The sequence below is a fragment of the Myotis lucifugus genome, unplaced genomic scaffold (genome assembly GCF_000147115.1).
Source record: "Myotis lucifugus unplaced genomic scaffold, Myoluc2.0 scaffold_680, whole genome shotgun sequence".
Lineage (NCBI taxonomy): Eukaryota > Metazoa > Chordata > Mammalia > Chiroptera > Vespertilionidae > Myotis > Myotis lucifugus.
The window spans coordinates 94,872-115,034 of record NW_005871728.1 but is presented as its reverse complement, the minus strand read 5'-3'; the positions used below and the strand labels follow the sequence as shown (position 1 = coordinate 115,034).

General features: G+C 54.1%; 4 protein-coding genes across 4 annotated transcripts; 3 read left to right on the top strand and 1 right to left on the bottom strand.

Annotated features, from left to right (window-relative positions):
- Nucleotides 1-431: 431 nt before the first annotated feature.
- On the bottom strand, nt 432-4,056 carry LOC102440354 (leukocyte immunoglobulin-like receptor subfamily A member 6). Its single transcript, XM_023746450.1, has 6 exons — nt 3,792-4,056; nt 3,343-3,645; nt 2,832-3,128; nt 2,273-2,581; nt 718-768; nt 432-568 (listed from the first exon to the last, which is right to left on the bottom strand). Exons 1-6 carry the CDS (start codon nt 4,054-4,056, stop codon nt 432-434), a joined length of 1,362 nt encoding a protein of 453 aa, XP_023602218.1.
- A 2,889-nt stretch (nt 4,057-6,945) lies between these two features.
- LOC102417570 (leukocyte immunoglobulin-like receptor subfamily A member 5) lies at nt 6,946-10,246 on the top strand. Its single transcript, XM_023746449.1, is given in 6 exon segments — nt 6,946-6,991; nt 7,339-7,623; nt 7,768-8,070; nt 8,684-8,686; nt 9,908-9,982; nt 10,125-10,246. Coding segments are annotated over 6 exon segments (834 nt in total).
- Nucleotides 10,247-15,092: 4,846 nt separating this feature from the next.
- Nucleotides 15,093-17,483, top strand: LOC111823007 (leukocyte immunoglobulin-like receptor subfamily A member 6). Its single transcript, XM_023746448.1, has 6 exons — nt 15,093-15,126; nt 15,277-15,312; nt 15,465-15,734; nt 15,881-16,183; nt 16,472-16,522; nt 17,419-17,483. The coding sequence occupies exons 1-6, from the start codon at nt 15,093-15,095 to the stop codon at nt 17,481-17,483; spliced, it is 759 nt and encodes a 252-aa protein (XP_023602216.1).
- Nucleotides 17,484-18,158: 675 nt separating this feature from the next.
- Nucleotides 18,159-19,442, top strand: LOC106694413 (leukocyte immunoglobulin-like receptor subfamily A member 5). The gene is made up of 5 exons (XM_023746447.1): nt 18,159-18,196; nt 18,299-18,348; nt 18,518-18,802; nt 18,948-19,250; nt 19,420-19,442. Exons 1-5 carry the CDS (start codon nt 18,174-18,176, stop codon nt 19,440-19,442), a joined length of 684 nt encoding a protein of 227 aa, XP_023602215.1. The 5' UTR covers nt 18,159-18,173.
- The last annotated feature ends 721 nt before the right edge of the window (nt 19,443-20,163 follow it).

Sequence of the window (20,163 nt, the reverse complement as noted above, 5' to 3'; positions counted from 1 at the left end):
TCTTATATAACTCAACAAAACAAAGACAAATAATCCAAATAAAACAGGAGCAGAGGGCCTGAGTAGACACTTATCCAAAGAGGACATACACATGGCCAAGAGACATATGAAAAAATGCTCAACGTCATAAATCATCAGACATGCAAATTAAATAAACAATGAGGTACAACCTTACACCTGCCAGAAAGGCTACCATCAATACATCAACGAACAACAAATGCTGGTGAGGATGTGGAGAAAAGGAAATCCTAGTGCACTGCTGGTGGGAATGCAGACTGGTGCAGCCACTGTGGAAATCAGTATGGATTTTTCTCAAAAATATTAAAATGGAGCTGCCTTATGCCCCAGTGATCCTCCAGAACCTCTTGGTAGCGTCAGATCCATTTCCAAGGTTCTGCCTCACTGGACGGTGGGTTTGTTGTCTTTTGCGTTTACGTCCCAGCTGCACCGTGGGGTCTTCTCTGACGGTGCCAATCCTGATACAGCAACACCCCAATGACCACCAGGACCAAGCCAGCCACGCCCATCCGGATGAGATTCCCCACTGTGTAGTCTTGCGGGGTTGAGGCTGGAGGTTGTGGACAGAGAGGTCACAGAGATCAGGGCAATATCAAACCAGCCCAGCATCCCTAGATGTGTATCCAGGTCATCTGACTTCCATTGACTGGATGTGACCCTCTGCACTCAGCCTCATCACTGACAATTTCCCACACTCACCTGCCTTGGAGTCTGACTTGTTCTGTGATGGTCCCAGGGGATCAGCTGCTCCTGAGAACCAAACACACACACAGTGTGTGGGTGAGGAGGTGTGGGAATGCTTAAGGCATCTCTTCTCTGATCTCCAAGGAGTCCCCAAACTAATAATGTCCATCTCAACCCCTTGAGATGTGCACCTTTGGTGTCTTGTCTTGTAAGTAACTAGGAAGCAAAGAGGAACATCTGGGGCTTTATTGTGTCTTGAGATCAGGAATGTGAAGGCATGAAGGGCTGGTTCTACCTTTTAGTTCCTCCACCTCAGCCAGCTCCTTGTGTCTCTGACTTTGGATTATAATCATAGTGACACCGTCACTGCTACGGAGGGGACAGGCCCAATAATGCCACTTCCTGGGGGTTCACTGCGAGGCCCCCTCTCCTAGGAGCGCAGACCCAGAACTGACAGGAAATGTAAGCTCTGAGCCATGATTCTCTCCTTTTACACCTGGAGCCACTGAGGTCCAAGTCAGCACCTCCACAGGTGCCTGAACCCCCACATGACTCAGCCTCTGTTCCCCACGGAGACACCACCACCTCCCCACAGAGACCCTCACTTACCCGTCTGTTGGCCCAATGCTGTGGTGGGGAAGGGAGGATCCTCAGAGCCTCCTGAGGATCAGAATGAAGTGTGAGGGTTTGGTGCTGCCTTTCCCCCACTTGAGCCCGGCTTCTCCTCCTCAGCTTGAGCCCCAACGTCTCCCTCTGCCATGACCACCCCTCCTGTCCTCGCCCTCACTTACCCCTCTGCAGGCCTGACCCTATGGCTGGGAAGGAGCGAGTCCTCGAACCCCTGGCCCCGGTGGTTCCGTAAAATCCCTCCCTGAGTCCCAGCTCTCCTAGGACTCAGCCTGTTTGTCCTTGAGATCTGAGGTCTCTTCTGACTCCTGGGACTCTCTGCCTGGTCTGAACTCAGAGTTGGGCCTCTAAGGTCCCTCAGAGCAAAAACCCCTAGTAACTCACGAGCTGTGGACAGGGGCACTGTGGGTAGGGGGCGGGGTTCATAGAGAGTCCAGCATGAGGACAGAAGGAGGGGAAGACCTGGGTGGACTCTGGGACCCCCAAAACTCAGGCTTTTCTCCTACGTCTGTGCTGTGGCCCAGTCAGGGCCGAAGTGCTGCTCACCTGGCACCTTCTAAAGCCAGCCGTGGGCAAACTACGGCCCGCGGGCCGGATCGGGCCCATTTGAAATGAATAAAACTAAAAAAAAAAAAAGACCGTACCCTTTCATGTAATGATGTTTACTTTGAATTTATATTAGTTCACACAAACACTCCATCCATGCTTTTGTTCCGGCCCTCCGGTCCAGTTTAAGAACCCACTGTGGCCCTGAGTCAAAAAGTTTGCCCACCCCTGTGACCCAGGTAAAGGGCAGGGATGTACAAAGGTAGCAGGGTGTCTGTGGGGCAGATGTCCTCTGGGTGACCATCTCTAGAGCCCCTCCCTTCCTTTTAGCCCATAATTCTTCTGGGAACGGGACCCTGAGCTGACAGCTCAGCAGACAGGCTCAGGGGCTCCTTACCTGAGACCAGGAGCTCCAGGGGCTCGCTGGGGAGTGACAGCAGGAAGGGGGAGGTGCTGTGTGAGCTGTAGCACCTGTAGGTGCCCCCGTGGGCTGAGGTCACAGGACTCATGGAGAACTCTGCCTGGTACTGCTGAGCTCGGTGCTCTGATCTCTGACACAGGGGGGGATCGGCTGCCCCCTCCTTGGACAGAAGGAAAGTGTCCCTCGGGCTCTGTGACTGACACAGCAGGGTCACCTTTCCTTCAGATGCCACCCTGAGGCCTATGTGCACCACCACTGATAGAGATGGTCTGTCAGGCAGGTGTCCTAGAGAGAGGGAGGGTGAGGGCTGCCTGCCCACCATGTTCTCCCCTGAGAGTCACCAGGCCTCTCTCTGAGGACCCGTCTCTCCATCTGTCTCTGTTTCTCTGAGTCTCCCCTCTCTCCACCCAACTCCTGCCTCCCTGACTCTCTTCCTCCCTGAGGTCCTTCACTTTCATTCTGGCCTCACCACCTGAGACCCCCAGCAGGGCCTGTGCAGAGTCTGGGTCCCTATCTGAACCCACTGGCTCCTCACCTGCCACCAGGATGTCCAGGGGGTCGCTGGGGGCCGACCACTCAGAGGAGAGGTTGTATCCACCGTAGCATCTGTACCGGCCTCCAGGCGAGCTGCTCACAGTGTCCAGGGGGAAGTGGGTCTGAGAGAGCCCAGCCTGGGGCTGCAGGACAAGGCTCTCTCGGAGGTCCCGTGCCCCCTCCTTGTGCAGAGCGAATCTGTCATAGCCGACATCAGAGCTACACTGGAGGGTCAGGTTCTGTCCAGAAGCCACGATGGGGCCCTGCTGGCTCAGGAGGGAGGGCTTCCCAGACTCACCTGGGGAGACCAGACGTGAATTATAGGGGTTACTCCTCCCATAAACGCCTTCTACTGGACTGGCCCCCGGGTCTCATTGTCTCTCTCTGTGTCTCTGATCCATGGACCCCTGTACTCCCTCACCCCATCCTCTCTCATAGGGCTCCCTTCACAGCAAAGATGCCAATAATGTGTCTGGTGCCTCAATCCATGATGAGACAATAGTGGGACTCACCTGGGACCAGGAGCTCCAGGAGGTCACTGGGGTGTGACCACACATGGGGCCTGTCCCTGTAATAGCCATAGCATCTGAACATCCACCTGTGGCTGCTGGTCACAGGGCCCACAGGGAACAGGGTCTGGAACTGCCCACTGGGCTGTGGCTGTGAGTCCAGAGTCCAGGAGTGCTTGTGATCTCCTTCCTTAGTCAGAAGGAACCTGTTAAATCCCTGCCGTGAGCCACACTGGAGGGCCACGTTCCCTCCTGAGGGCACGACAGGGCTGGGCAGGGCCGAGAGGCTGGGTTTGCTGTAGGATCCTAGGAGAGGAGGAGGCAGCGTGTTAAATGGGGCTCACACCTTCCTCATGTCCCCAGAGCTGGGCTGTGAGAGGGAGACATCCTGAGAGCAGACCCCCCCTCCTGAGGGCAGAGCCTGAGGCTGGGACCCCTGAGTGTGCTCTCACCTGTCACCACCAGCTCCAGGGGGTCACTGTTCCTTGACCAGCCTGTGAATCTGATATAGTAACAGTAGTATCTCCCTGCATCATGCTCTGTCATGCGTGTGATGGAGAGCTTGACCTTGTCTCTGGGATTCCACTGAGTCTGTGTTTTCCAAAGCACTCGTTTTTGTTGTCTATACATACAGAACTCCTGGGCTTCCAGGGTCCCCTGACACCAGAGGGTCACAGGGCTCCCATAAGGGACCACAGGGCCTGGCTCAGCCCACATGGTGGCTTTGGAGAGGGTCCCTGGAGGGAAAGCAGAGGGTACATTACACAGACATTCCAAACTCCCCATCTCCCAGCTCAGCCCAAGACCCTCTTGGCTTATCACCTCATCCCAGGACCTCATCCCAGGACCTCTGTGCCCAGGGGTGAAGTGACAGGTGGGACATGAAGCCTGGGGAGGACTCACCTGCCTGCACTTGGATGATCTGGCCCAGACTCAGCCCTGGAAGAGAGTGTCGGTGAGAGATTTGTACCCGGATGTCTGAGCTGATTCCCTTCCCATCAGGGCCCTGTCCACTCTAGCTGCCTGAGGCTAAGGTTTCCCATGAACAAGAGGATGCATCTGCCCCTCCTGCTTCCCCTCCCCGTGTCCACAACTGACCGAAGCAGAGAAGAACAGAGAAGATGGACATCATGGTGTCTGCTCTGAGGCTCCTGCTCTACAGATGGAGGAGGCCTGGGCCTGAAGGACAGAGATGCACAGGATGTGGTGGGTCAGGAGTTGCTGCTACCCTTCCGGGCCCTCAGAGCTGTGAACCCACAGCAAGCAGACCTCCCTCCCTCCCCACGCGCCTAGGTCATAATTTTTCCATGATGAGGCGTCTGGAGACTCTCAACCCCAGATCTGGGGTCTCTTCTGACTCCCAGGACCCTCTGCCTGGTCTGACCTCCTACTCAGAGAGGACAGGACCCAGGTTCTCATCCTGAATCCACCCTCAACAGGCTAGCTCTACCTGCAGCTCATTACCTGGGTCTTCAGCCCCCCGCAAAGGGAATTCTCTTTCTGCCTTTGACTTATCCATAAACAAGTGTTTACTGCTCACCTACCACCTGCTGAGTACTTGTACCAAGAACAGAAATATATCCATGATCCAGGTGACCCGTTTCCTGTATTTCGAGAACTCTGATTAGTAGGCTAGGGCATTCTAAGGCTAATGTTGTAATTCATTGTTTACAAAGGAGAAATTTAAAAAGTATGAGAACTGGACTAGACCATGTCTAGACTGTGTTTGAAGGAACTGCTGTTTGAGTAAGTGAAATGTGTTCATTTTAGAGAGGAAAGAACATTTTAGAGCCCCTGGACACATACAGACTATCTGAAAGGGAGGAAGAGAGAAGGAGGTGGTAGCTGGTCATGGGTGTGGTGATCACCACACAAGGGCATGGTGTGATATCTTTAACACAAAAGGAATATATACTGGTAAGAAGCAAACTGTTTGGTCAGATCGTCTTATAAAATCCTATGTGCCACTTATTACAAATAAACTAGAAAAGTGCAATATTTCTAAATAAAATATCAACAGTTATCTATACTAATAAAAGGGTAATATGCTAATTAGACTGGACATCTTCCAGACATCCTTCCGGACATCCTTCTGGACAAAGCCACCGTGGCGGGGGCTGAGGCAGAGGCCAGCAAGGGAAAGCAGTTAGGGGCGACCAGGCCGGCAGGGGAGAGCAGACAGGCAGGTGAGCAGTTAGGAGCCAGTGGTCCTGGATTGTGAGAGGGATGTTTGACTGCCGGCTGATTGCCTAAACCAGCAGTCGGACATCCCCTGAGGGGGTCCCTGATTGAAGAGGGTGCAGGCTGGGCTGAGGGACTCCCTCCCCCTCCCGTGCATAAATTTCATGCACTGGGCCTCTAGTTAAATTATAATATTGTGTGTAAAGCAATGTTCCATAAATGGCTTATATGGACTTGTGTGTGTGTTCATTGGGTAATTGTACTTGTCTGATTGGGTGGAAACAGAGGTGAGAGCTGAGGTTGGAGGGTCTCATCTGGATGATCATGAACACCCTTCAGTTTAGAAAGAAGAGTCTGGATTTAGCCTCAATTCAGGGAGGCTCATGGGAGGATTTTGAGCAGGAAATGGACAGATTCTGAAATGAGGTTAGATTCCTATGTGGAGGGTGAACTGGAGAAGGGAGCTAAGAGTTCAGGAAGGTGGTGGACATGATGGCTGCCTTGGGGGGTGTGAAGGAGACCTCCCTCCCTGCCTTGTTGACTTGGGGACACCAAGGGGCCCTCAGGACAGTGAGCCCAGGGGTGGGAGAAGGAGGAGCTCGGGGGCTGTGCCTGATGCATCTGCTCCCACAGGGCAGCTCAGTGCCTCCTCCTGGACCTGGGACACAGGTCCTATGTCTCACACAGGTTCCACCTGACTTTCTGTCTGTGAGCAGCGGGATCTCTCCATCTCTTGGGGGTCAATCATTTGAGTCATTTCTGCCTCTTCAGAGCACCTTTGAGGCCGGGTTTCACTCTACTCTTCAAGCTGTGGAGACTCTTCAGGATTCAGAAAAAAATGACATTCATCACACACACACACACACACACACACACACATCACACACACACACACACACACACACACACACACACACACACACACACACAGTTGTGTTATATCAGTTGTGGCACTATCACATCCCGAATAGTTGAAAGACACTTAAGCAGGCCATTTCCTCCCTTGACCTCATAGCAATACAAATGTGGTGAGAATTCTTCTCAACTGAGATATGGAGGAAACGAAACCAGCCATACAATGCAGATGAAGATGGTGGAGGTTTGAGAAATTGAAAAGCGGAGATGCCTCGTCCAAAGGAGCAGAAGGAAGACTCCAGGTCAGTCAGACCTGCAGACAGATGGGACTCTGAGGATCAGGTGAGACCTCAGATACTGCTGAGCTTCCTCCTGAGAGCCTATAGTCCCCCTGAGCTCTCATCCGGGGAGATGCAGAGCTAGGCCCAGGGCGGAACCATCTCCTGACTGTGGGTCTGCAGCTGTGAAAACCCAGAAGGGCAGCAGCAGCCCCTGACTCACCACATCCTGTGTGTCTCGGTCCTTCCGGCCCAGGCCTCCTCCATCTGCAGAGCAGGAGCCCTCAGAGCCATGACGTCCATCCTCTCTGCTCTTCTCTGCCTCGGTCACTTGTGGAGTCCGGCAGCAGGAGGGGATGGGCAGGAAATTCCCCCTTGTTCTTGTGGAACCTCAAGCTCAGGCAGCTGGAGTGGACAGGGCCCTGATTGGAAGAAAATCAGCTCAGACGTCCGGGTGGAAACCTCTGACAGGAACTCTCTCCCAGGGCTGAGTCTGGACCAAGGGACCCGTGTGCAGGCAGGTGAGTCCTCCCCAGCTCCATGTCCCTCCTCTTATGTCATCCCCTGGGGCTCAGGAGGGAGCACAGAGGTGCTGGGATGAGGTGATACAACGAGAGTATTTAGGGCTGTTCTGGGAGATGAGGGAGGGAAGGTCTTTGTAATGCAGCCTCTGGTTTCCTTTCAGAGACCCTCTCCAAACCCACCCTCTGGGCTGAGCCAGCCTCTGTGATCCCGTATGGGAGCCCTGTGACCCTCGTGTGTCAGGGGACCCTGGATGCCAAAAAGTTCTATCTGTATAAGGAAAGAAAACGTTTGCTTTGGAACACGCAGACCCGATGGGAGCCCATGAACAGGGCCAAGTTGTCCATCAACCAGATGAACCAGGACTTTGCAGGGATATATTACTGTTACTATCACAGCCCCACAGGCTGGTCAGAGCCCAGCGACTTCCTGGAGCTGGTGGTGACAGGTGAGAGGCCCTCAGTGGTCCCAGCCTCAAGCTCTGCCCTCAGGAAGGGGGTCTGCTCTCAGGGTGTCTCCCTCTCACAGCCCAGCCCTGAGGGACATGAGGGAGGAGTGAGCCTATTTAACACACTGCCTCCTCTCCTTCTAGGATCCTACAGCAAACCCAGCCTCTCAGCCCTGCCCAGCCCTGTCATGACCTCAGGAGGGAACGTGACCCTCCAGTGTGGTTCAGGCCAAGGATTTGATGGATTCATTCTGACTAAGGAAGGAGAACACCAGTTTGCCTGGTCCCTGGACTCACAGCCACACCCCAGTGGGCAGTTCCAGGCCCTGTTTCCTCTGGGCCCACTGACCTCCATTCAGAGGTGGACGTTCAGATGCTATGGCTGTTACAACAAGGTGCCCCAGGTGTGGTCACACCCCAGTGAGTCCCTGGAGCTCCTGGTCTCAGGTGAGAAATTACCATCCCTACCACATCCATGTTTTGAGAGACCAGACAGGTTATTGGTATCTTTGCTCAGAGGGGAGCCCCCTGTGAGAGGGTTGGGTATGGCAAGATTCGGGGCTTCTTCATCAGAGACACTGAGTGTGAGAGACACAGTGACACCTATGGGCCAGGACAGTAGAAGGGAGTCTGTGTGAGGAGCAGTCCCTGTAATTCACATCTGGTCTTCCCATATGTCTCTGGGAAGCCCTCCCTCCTGACCCAGCAGAGCCCCATTGTGGCCTCTGGCCAAAGCCTGACCCTCTAGTTTCATTCTGATGTTGGCTATGACAGATTCGCTCTGCACAAGGAGGGGGGAAGGGACCTCCCCTAGAGGGTTGTCCTGCAGCCCCAGGCTGGGCTCGCTCAGGCCCACTTCCCCCTGGACACTGTGAGCAGCTCCCATGGGGGGCCGGTACAGATGCTACAGTGGATCCAACTTCTCTTTTAAGTGGTCGGCCCTCAGTGACCCTCTGGACATCTGAGCCAAGATAACAATAACTTGTATGGTTGTTGAGGATCTAGTGGCTTTATTAAGACACCCAGACTCTGCACAGGCTGGGTTGGGGGTGGGTCTCAGGTGGTGATAGCCAGGACAAGGGGTGTGGGCTCTCCAGGGAAGGAGACAGCATGAGCCATGGAATGGGAGCAAGAGGGATAGACTCAGGGAAAACAGAGACAGACAGAGAGGAGGGCCCTCAGAGAGAGGCCCGGTGACTCTCAGGTCAGAACAACGTGGGCAGGCAGCCCTCACTCTTCCTCCCTCTCTCTAGGACACCTGCCTGACAGACCCTCCTTGTCAATGCACCCAGGCACCTTAGGAGAGAACGTGGCCCTTCTGTCAGTCATAGAGATTGAGGGACACTTTCCTTCTGTCCAAAAATGGGGCAGCCAATCCCCTGCTTTTAGATCCAAGTTTTGAGCTCACCAGTACCAGGCAGAGTTCTCCCTAATCCCTGTGACCTTAGCCCATGGGGGGACCTACAGGTGCCACAGCTCACACAGCACCTCCCCCTACCTGCTGTCACTCCCCAGTGAGCCCCCTGGAACTCCTGGTCTCAGGTGAGGGATTCTTGATCCACTTCTTTCCTTTCTTTTTTTAAAAAATATTTTTATTGATTTCAGAAAGGAAGGAAGAAGGAGAGAGATAGAAAAATCCATGATGAGAGAGAATCATGGATCGGTCGCCTTCTGCAAGTCCGCCACTGGGGATTGAGCCCACAACCCGGGCATGTGCCCTTGACAGGAATTGAACCTGGGACCTTTCGGTTCGCAGGCCAACACTCTATTCACTGAGCCAAACCAGCTAGGGCTTGACCCACTCCTTTCGATGCTCAGTCAGCTCAGGGCCCTGTAATGAGACCCTGGGGGCTCCACCAAACAATAGGTTCCAGACCCCCTAACTCTAATGCTCATCCACAGACTCCTGCTCCCCAGGCTTTGAATAAGGGGGATCTCTTAGCCATAAAGAAATAGTATGATGGGGTTTTATATTTCAGACAAAACACTGAACAATACAACTTAATTTCTGTATTGAAACCACTTTTCTTATTAATACTGAGCTATGGTGGGCAGCCAAATTCTGCTGCAAAGAGACTCCGTGCAGGTTCCAAATTCAGAGATCAAGGCAGGCTAATAATAATCCAATGAGGAGACCAGGGAACCCGGCAGTGTAGAGAAAGAGCTCATTAAGGGACTGTGTAAAACTTATGATCTGAAAATTGGGGCCTCTGAGAGCACAGAACCTTGAAGGAAGGTTCGTGTCTCCCCAAGTCCTCACACTCTCATTTCATAATTCTCGGAGCAGCTGACACCACTGGCCCATCACAAAATAGGTCAAACCCCAAATCACTGAGTGGGAGAAGCTCTCACTTATAGGGCTTGGGGGGGCACGATAGAGGGTCATGTCCTGTCAAGGAGAGGTGGGTGTCCTGTGTGGACAGCCAGGGTCCTGGGATTTCTCTGGTCTGCTCTGACGTCTGTGAACACTTTGTCCACAATTCCTACTTCCCTCCCCAAAGACTACACAGTGGAGAATCTCATCCGGATGGGCGTGGCTGGCCTGATCCTCGTGGTCCTTGGGGTGCTGCTATTTCAGGCTCGAAATGACACCAGAAGGACCCATGGTGCAGCCAAGATGTGAACACAGAGGGGACATGCACCGTTCAGAGTGGGGGAGACTTGGAGCCCATCTGATGAGCCCAGGAGGTGCTGAAAGAGAATATGGACCATAATTGGAGAAACTGTCTGCTGAGAAAGTCCAGGGGAGAAGACATGGTAGGTGAGGTTTAGGTGCAGGAGAACGTAGGCCATGTCCCTGTAAAGAACGCCCCCTCTATCCACCTGGGGTGCTCTCCCTGCCTCCTGTCCTTGCTCACTCTCCTCCAGTGCCCTTCTGTTCTCACCCTGTGACATGAGGGTCCATCCCACATGACTGGTTCGGATTCACATCTATACACCCTTTCATGCGGGGCCACATCCATCCCAACAAAATGAGGTATCTTCACAACCTTGGGATTTTTTAAACCATAAAGAACAAAGGACGGGTACCTGGTACATTGTGGGCAAACATCAAAATAATGCAGCTCAGTGACAGAAAGCGGACACATAAGATCAGGGGTTGTGTGATTCCATTTATGCAAAATGTTCAGGAGAAGGAAACCCATAGAAACAGAAATCAGATTGGTTTGTCTGGGGTTGACCAGGAGGACAGACGGGAGATGGACTGTTGGGTGTTTTTTATGGGGGTTGGCTATAAATACTTCTTGAAACTAGATAGATGTTGTCATTGAGACATTGTGTATTTATTACATTCTAGTGAATTTTATATTTTAAAAGACTTAATTGCATGTTATGTGAATGTTGCATCAATACAAATAAATGCAAGTGAAACACACGTGGTTCCCTTCAGCTCCCTTATACCTTGAAGGTTGCACCACTGGTGTCTGTGGAACTTTATTGGAACCAGGACTCCCACCAGGTCAGAGGTGCCCTAAGTGCTTTAGTGCTTAGAGACCAACCCACTCATGAAATTTCCACCTTCACTCCTGACTTGGGCTGAGGCTAGGATCCCTGCCGAGACCCACCATCCTGCATCCTTTTGTCTGCACTCATCTGCCATTCAACCAAGGATGCACTGCAGCTTCTGATTTACCTTGTAGGCTTGGGGGACACACTTGCGGCTTCTAAATAGCCCTTCCCACCACATGTCTCTCATACACATGCCTTGATCAGGTCAGAAAATGACACCAGATTTCTGGCCAACATGGCTCAGTGGTTGAGAGTCGAACTATGAACCAGAAGGTCATGGTTTGATTCCCGGTCAGGGCACATGCCTGGAATGTGGGCTCCATCCCCAGAGTGGGGCTGGCAGGAGGCACCTGATCAATGATTTTCTCTCATCATTGATGTTTCTATCTCTCCCTCTCCCTTCCTCTCTGAAATCAATATAATATATATTTATAAAAAAAGAAAGAAAATGACACCAGATTGAGGCCCTTCATGTCTCTGGCACTGCCGATCCTCATAACAAACTCAGAGGTGGGGTTTCACAATGTTGCCCAACAAGCAAAGAAGGAGAGGAGAAGAGACTGGCTCAAAATAGAAGTTCAATAAATGTGTCCCCAGGTCTTGAGATTACAACCTGGCAATGGTCTCCAACATGCTCTTCTACCCAAACCATAGAGATGGAATAAACAGAATTAGACAAAGAGGTACTGTCTGGGGGACAAGAGGTGGTGAGGAGGCAGAAAGAACTCTGAAGGTTAGATGGAGAGGCATGGAGAGCAGGGGCTCTGCTCACAGTGACAAGAAAGTCAGAGAGAGGAAGTGATAGGGAGAAACAGCAGCACACAGCCAGGCCCAAGGGTGGTGCTGGTTGCCTCTGTGGGTGAGTTGATAGTGTTGTAACATCCCCCAGGCCTCCTGCTTCTCTTGGGGTCAGCAACCTTGGCACAGCCCCATTGGCTCCTGCAGGCAGCCAAGGCGGAGAGAGGATGAACCCTCCATTCTCTCCTCTCTCCCCTCACACACTGAACCAATCCTACTGTTCTGGCTCCGGGTTCTCCTTTCTGTGACCCAGTTCTCCCCACAGACAAGCTCAGGTGAAGACCCAGGACAGCTCGTTGGTGTGACCCCGTCACCCTCCTTCTGGCCTCCTCCAGACCCTCACTGTTGGCTCAGGTGTTTAATTCTCATGCCCCCAAACGTCCCTGTCACTGAACATCCCTTGCACAAAGCCTGTCCACAGGTCCCCCTTGACTCCAGCCACATCCAGGGATCTCCACCCGGCAGTCCATGCTGCTGACGATCAGGTTGAGCTACACTCTCCAGCCCGAGTGAGGCCAATGCCTCCTCCAACCAAACTCATTCCATGAACCTTCTCCCCTCCCCCAACACACAACCTGGGTTAGGACCACCTCGTGCCCCCTCACGGGCCCGGTGAGCCCATCAAAACAGAGATGCGTCCTCTCCAAACCTCCTAGACTAAAACAACATACACTTATTTCCAAAATGTATTCCCTGCATTTTGAAAATAAAGCAACAGACTTTGCAATAATCAATGTGTGAATCAAAACAGAAGCGAATGTTTTAGATTAAATGATAATGTAACTATTACACATCAAACCTATGAAATAAAAAACCATGTGTGCTTGTGTGTGTGTGTGAGCGTATGTGTGAGTGTGTGTATGAATGTGCATGTGTGTATGAGTGTGTGGATACGTGTGTGTTCATGGGCCACTGTGCCCATCTGTCTGAGGAAAGCAGAGATGAGAGCTGAGGTGGGAGGGTCACATCTGGATGATCATGATCAGCCTTGAGTCCAGAAGGAAGAGTGTGGATTCACCTTGAAGACAGTGAGGACCATGGAAGGTTTTACGCAAGGCAGATGTGGAGGGTGAACTGGAGAAGGGAGTGGAGCTCAGAGCCCAGGAAATTGGTGGACATGACAGCTGCCTTGGGGGGTGACCTCCCTCCCTGCCTTGTTGACTGAGGACACCAAGGGGCCCTCAGGACAGTGAGCCCAAGGGAGGGGGAGGGAGAAGCTTGGGGGCTGTGCAAGACGTACCTGCTCCCACAGGAAGCTCAATGCCTCCTCTTGGCCCTGGGACGCAGGTCCTATGTCTCACACAGGTTCCACCTGACTTTCTGTCTCTGTGAGCAGTGGGATCTCTCCATGTCCTGGGGGCCAATCATCTGAGTCATTTCTGCCCCTACAGAGCACCATTGATGCCGGGTGTCACTCTCTTTTTCAAACTGTGGAGACTCATCAGGACTCAGACAGGAGCAACATTCATGGGAGTCCTGTTCCAAGGCAGCAACACACACAGACACACATTAAATATCAATAGTGGCGCTACCACATCCTGAATGGTTGAAGGACACTTGAGCAGGCTACTTTTTCCCTTGATGTCTTAGCAATACCAATGCCTTCCCCACAAAGATGGTGAGAATTCTTCTCGACTGAGATATGGAGGAAATGAAACCAGCCATTCAATGCAGATGGAGACAGTGGAGGTTTGAGCAATTGGAAAGAAGAGACGCCTCATCCAAAGGAGAAGAAGGAAGACTCCAGGTCAGACCCCTCGTGTGGAGTCACCTGGACCCTTCAGTGGGGAGGTCATGGTCTTTCCATCCCATGGCGCTGGGCCAGTGGGTGAGTCTCTAGGACATGGTGAACATCTTACCTGCCTCACAGCATTTGCAATAAGCAATGCCAGATGGGAGACAGACCAAAACATGAAAAGTCAATCAATTACTATTTCTTTTTACCAAATTATCTTATTAACCTGTGAGAGAGATTTTTTTCTTCATGAGGACACAAGAACACAAATATAGGGGGAAATGGTTGCAGATTTGCTCCTCAACCCTCATGTTCGATGCAACCAATTGATGTCTCTCGGACACCAATGTTTCCCTCTCTTTCCTCTCTGTCTCTCGGTTTCACTCTCTTTACAAATCAATGGAAGAAAAATATCCTGGGGTGAGGATTAAAAAAGTTTTTTTAAAAAAGGTGCTGACCTTTTAAATCATTGAAGAAATAAATGTACATCAAACCACAGGGTGGTACCAATACCTACACTGAATAATGAAAATTAAAAAGGCAGGAAACATGAAGCATTGGCACGAATGTGAACCTACCAGGACCCTTGAATCAGGGAAAGTCGTGGAAATGCTGAGGCCACTGGGAATCTGCTCAGAAGATCTATACTGATAAAAGGGTAGCATGCTAATTAGACTGGAAGCCCCTCCAGACAAAACCTATTGGCAGGGGCTGAAGCAGAGGCAGTTAGGGGCGACCAGGCCAGCAGGGGCTGAAGCAGAGGCAGTTAGGGGTGACAAGGCCAGCAGGGGAGGGCAGTTAGGGGTGATTAGGCTGGCAGGCAGAGGTGGTTAGGGGTGATCAGGCAGGCAGTCAGGTGTGCAGTTAGGAGCCAGCAGTCCTGGACTGTGAGAGGGATGTCTGACTGCCGGTTTAGGTGGGATCAGGCCTAAACTAGCAGTAGGACATGCCTGGAAAAGTCCCAGATTGGAGATGGTGCAGGCCGGGCTAAGGGACCCCCCCTCCCCCCATGAGTGTATTTCAGGCACTGGGCCTCTAGTTCTTTCATAAATGAGCTCCCTCAAGAGCTGTGGTTGGGTGTCCCATTGGGCTGTTCAGAGACAGACTCCCAGGGGCCAAGTCAGAACCATATCCTGCATCTCGCCCTCTCTGAGCAGGAGTCAGACCAGCCGACACATGAGACCCTGAGGATCAGGTGAGACCTCAGACACTGCTGACCAGCCTCTGAAGCCTGGACTCCCTGTGAGCCTCATCCTGGGGAGATGCAGAACCAGGCCCAGGGTGGGGCCCTCCCATGGCTATGGATCCACAGCTGTGTAAACCCAGAAGGCGGCAGCAGCTCCTGACTCATCACATCCTGTGCGTCTCTGTCCTTCAGGTCCAGGCCTCCTCCATCTGCAGAGCAGGAGCCCTCAGAGCAGACGCCATGACGTCCATCCTCTCTGCTCTCCTCTGCCTTGGTCAGTTGTGGTCACAGGGAGTGGGAGTAGGAGGGGCGGCTGCCCATCCTACTCCCCCAGGCTCAGGCAGCTGCAGTGGACGGGGCCCTGATGGGAAGGGAATCAGCTGAGATGCCCGGGTGCAAATCTCTCACAGGGACTCTCTTCCAGGGCTGAGTCTGGACCAGAGGACCCGTGTGCAGGCAGGTGAGTCCTCACCAGGGTCCATGTCCTTCCACTTCCTTCACTCCTGGGGCTCAGGAGGGAGCACAGAGGTGCTGGGATGAGAGGATCTTGGACTGAGCGGGGGGGGGGTGAGGAGGAAGGTCTTTGTAAAGCAGCCTCTGGTTTCCTTTTAGGGACCCTCCCCAAACCCACCATCTGGGCTGAGCCAGGCCCTGTGATCCCCTGGGGGAGCCCTGTGACCATCTGGTGTCAGGGGACCCTGAAGGCTCAGGAGTACAGGCTGTATGCAGGTGGCAAGTACTTGAAGAGACAGAAGTCCCTGGAGCCTAGAGACAGGGCCAAGTTCCTCATTACAGGAAAGTATGCAGAGAGATATACCTGTAACTACCTCAGCCCCACTGGCAGGTCAGGGCCCAGTGACTCCCTGGAGCTGGTGGTGACAGGTGAGAAGACACTCAGGGGTCCCAGCCTCAGGCTCTGCCCTCAGGAAGGGGGTCTGCTCTCAGGGTGTTCCTCTCTCACAGCCCAGTCCTGGGGAACATAAGGGAGGTGTGAGCCCCATTTAACACGCTGCCTCCTCCTCCCCTAGGATTCTACAGCAAACCCATCCTCTCAGCCCTGCCCAGCCCTGTTGTGACCTCAGGAGGGAACATGACCCTCCAGTGTGGCTCAGGGCATGGATTTGACAGGTTCATTCTGACTAAGGAAGGAGATCACAGGCTCTCCTGGACACTGGACTCAGAGCGACAGCCCAGTGGGTGGTCCCAGGCCCTGTTCCCTGTGGGCCCTGTGACCCCCAGCCACAGGGGGACGTTCAGATGCTATGGCTATTTTGAGAGGCATCCCCAGGAGTGGTCTGACCCTAGTGACCCCCTTCATTTAACGGTCTCAGGTGAGGGGCCCCTGACCTCATCCTCTCTGAGCACAGGCAGCTCAGGGTCCCGCCCCCAGGAAACATCTGAGGTAGGAGGAGAGTGAGGGGTCAGAGTGTTGGTCACCCAGCAGAGATCTGCCCTCAGAGATGCTCTCACTTTTGTTGAATCCTCCCCATGAACTGGGTTGGGAAATTGTGGGCAGGGGGACTGTCTTTGGGGATCACAGAGCAGATGGAGAAGCGACCGAGTGATTTGGAGACTCTAGAGTGAGCCCCAGCCTCACCCCTCTCTATCCTCAATTCCAGGACCCTCTGGAGGCCCCAGCCCCCAACCCACAGGGCCCACCTTCACAGCTGGTGAGTCCTGGGGAGCTCTGCTCAGAGGGAGCACAACACTCCCCCGCCCCCAGCAAGTCCTGAGAGTCTGTCAGGGGATCAAGTGACCCAGAACCTCAAGGATGGGCTTGTGTCCCAGGGGGCTGGGAGTCCCAGGGTCTGAGCTGGTGATGGGTGGGGTGGTCGGGGCAGAGAGAGATGTGGAGTTGCAGGCTTGGGAGGGGGTGCTGAGCTCTAGTGGGAGAAGGCAGCCCTCACCCCACACCTGTTATCCTCATCCCCAAGAGGCTCTAAGTAAGGCCCACAGAGGGTAGTGAGAGTCTGTGGGAGATGGTGGGTTCCTCCATGGGACAGGGGCTGAACATGGGGGTTAAGGGGTTTCAGTGTCTGGGCTTCAGTGTCTCTAAGTGAAAAGGAGGGAATTCTTGTCCAGAGCTTAGATTTTCCTGACGGTTCTGGCCCTGACCTCCCTGGGAGAGGGGCCTCACAGGGAAGCCCCCCAGGTCGTGATGTTATGGGGCCTGTCCCCTCTGTCTCAGTGACGGTGACACTGTACAGGGAGGGACAGGCAGGACAAGGGTCCGGGCACCCAGTCCTACCCCTCAGCTCAGGCTCAGCTCAGAGGAGGGAACAGGGTGGATCAGCCCTGGCTCAGCTCCAGGCTCTGCTGCTCCTGCTGTGGGGCTGGGCGGTCCCTTCTCTCCTCTGAGTGTCGGGTTCCTGTCTGCTCATCCCTGGTCCCATCCTGCTCACAGGCTACTGGGAGATGAGATGACATAAGGGCCTCACAGAGCTCAGGAAGACAGAGCCCCCAGCCCAGCCCGACCTTCCCAAGGGGCGTCAGGGCCTGCAGGGTGGAGACAATGAGGGAGAGACTCAGTCCAGCCCTCACCCTGTCCCTGCTGTGCTGGGGGCAGGTAATGAAGAAGGACCCTCAGCTCCAGAGGAGACGTGGACAGGCCCCTGCAGAGGAGGAGCCTAGAGCAGAAAGCTGATGTCCCCCTGGGGGGCAGGGTGAGGACAGGACAGGGAATTCACAGTCCTGGGTTGCAGTCCCGGCCCTGCCCCATCCAGGCTGGGTGACCTGGGGCAGGTGATGAACCTCTCTGAGCCTCAGTGAAGTGAGTGGTGGGGTCAGCATCCCTGGTGCATGAGGTGAGAGGAGATGAGTGACAGACCCCAGCAGGAGCCTCACACACAGTAGGTGCTCATGAAATGGCATCACTGGCTCATTCATGACGTCATGAGGGGGAGACAGGCTGCCAGGTCTTTCAGGTCTGATTCCTTTCCTGGAGTTGTCCCCAAACTCTCTATCTGGGCTGACCCAGGCCCCATCGTCACCAAGGGGAGTCCCATGACCATCTGGTGTCCGGGGTCTCTGCAGGCTAATGTCTACCTTCTGTATAAAGAGAGGGGCTCTGAGCCCTTGGATACCAGGATCCCACAGGACTCCAGCAACAAGGCCGGTTTCCTCACTGAATCTTGGAACTCACCCCACGTAGGACTACCAGTGAGCACATTACACCACTGGTTACATAGGCTGCTGGCGTGACAACCCCATGACAGGCAGGGCCAGCATCCAAGTGACCACCACCTGTGTGTCTGTCTTGCCACCCTGCTGGCCCCACAGTCTGCTCCATCTGCTCAGCTGTGGCCACTGGGAGAAGACGCCATGAGCCCCACCCTCAAGGCCCTGCTCTATCTTACTGAGAAGGGAGGAGGGGGAGGGGACCCCAGGAAACAGGAGGCTCATGGGGAGGAGGGATCTGCTTAGGGTTCAGGGCAAATCTCTCACAGGGACTGTCTTCCAGTGCTGAGTGTGGGCCTCAGGACCCCAGTGCAGACAGGTGAGTCTGTCCCCAGGTTCCCTGCTCTGCTGTTCTCTGGGGACATGGGCCACCCCCCAGGCAATAGGGGAAGGGGTGCAGATCTGTCTGACAGAGGGGGGCATCTGGGACTGAGACCTGGGGACCAGGGGTGGGAATGTCCTGTGACCCAGCCTCTGATTCTTTCCAGAGACCCTCCCCAAACCCACCCTCTGGGCTGAGCCAGGCCCTGTGATCCCCAGCGGGAGCCCCATGACCATCTGCTGTCAGGGAACACGAAAGGCTAAGGAGTACCTACTTTATAAAGAGGGAAGCCGAGCACCATGGAAAGAACAGAAGCCACTGGAGCCTGGGGACAAGGCCAAGTTCTTCATCACAAGCATGACAGAGCATGATGCAGGGATATATCACTGTTACTACCTCAGCCCCACTGGCTGGTCAGGGCACAGTGACTTCCTGGAGCTGGTGGTGACAGGTGAGAGGACACTCAGGGGTCCCAGCCTCAGGCTCTGCCCTCAGGAAGGGGGTTTGCTCCCAGGGTGTCCCCCTCTCACAGCCCAGCCCTGGGGGACATGAGGGAGGTGTGAGCCCATTTAACACGCTGCCTCCTCCTCTCCTAGGATCCTACAGCAAACCCAGCCTCTCAGCCCTGCCCAGCCCTGTCGTGCCCTCAGGAGGGAACGTGAACCTCCAGTGTGGCTCAGGGCAGGGATTTGACACATTCATTCTGACTAAGGAAGGAGATCACAGGCTCTCCTGGACCCAGGACTCAGAGCCACAGCCCAGTGGGCAGTCCCAGGCCCTGTTCTCTGTGGGCCCCATGACCCCCAGCGACAGGTGGACGTTCAGATGCTATGGCTATTACAGGAACAGCCCCCAGGTGTGGTCAAACCCCAGCGATGCCCTGGACCTCCTGGTCTCAGGTGAGGCCCCCTCACCCTGTCTTTCTGTTTGTCAGCTCAGGGTCCAGTCCTCAGAACAATCATGGGCTGAAAGGAGAGTGAGCTGGCTGTAGAGATGGTCACTTAGAAAGGATTTGTCCCTTAGACACAGCCTTACCCCTGTTCACCCCTCTCTCTCTTCTGTTGCCAGAAGGTGTCTCAGGTGGACAGTGAGAGGGTCTTAGTGTGGGGACCCCAGGCAGATGCAGGAGAAGTCCGAGTGAGGTGGGAACTCTAGGGTCAGCCCAGGCCTCCCACCTCTCCTGTTCTCCTTCCCAGCACCCTCTGGGACCCCAGCTCTGCACACATATGTCCTCTTTGCTCAGATGGAGACAGACCACCCCAGGATGTCTGAGTCTCTCAGAAGATCTAATGACCCCCCATAGACCTAAGGACAGGCTTGTGTCCCAGGGGGACTGGGAGTCAGGGAGAGATCTCAGGGGAACCACAGGCCTCCAGGGTCTCCGAAGATTCACCTCTTCCCCCTCACATGGAGTCAGGCCTTGTAGAGGGAAGTGAGGTAGGTGGCAGGTGGGGAGGTCATGGCTGAGGGAGTTGTTGGGGCTCAGGCTTGGGGAGGGGGAGTCAGGCTCAAGTGGGGAGAAGGCAGACCCTGCCCCTCGCCTTTTATCTAGATCCCAGAAAGCTCTGAGCAATGGTCCCTCCTTTCCCTCCCCGAATCCAGAGGGGAAGTGTGATTCTCTGTGGGGATGTGGTGGGTGCCTCCCTGTAGGGAACAGGCCTGAGTCATGAGACTGCTCTGGAACCTCTAAAGTCTCTCACTTGGACACACCCTTCCTCTGTCTGGGCCTCAGTGTCTCCAACTGTAAAAGGAGAGACTCCTTGTCCAGAGCTTAGATTTCCTGTCAGTTCTGGCCCCGACCTCCTGGGAGAG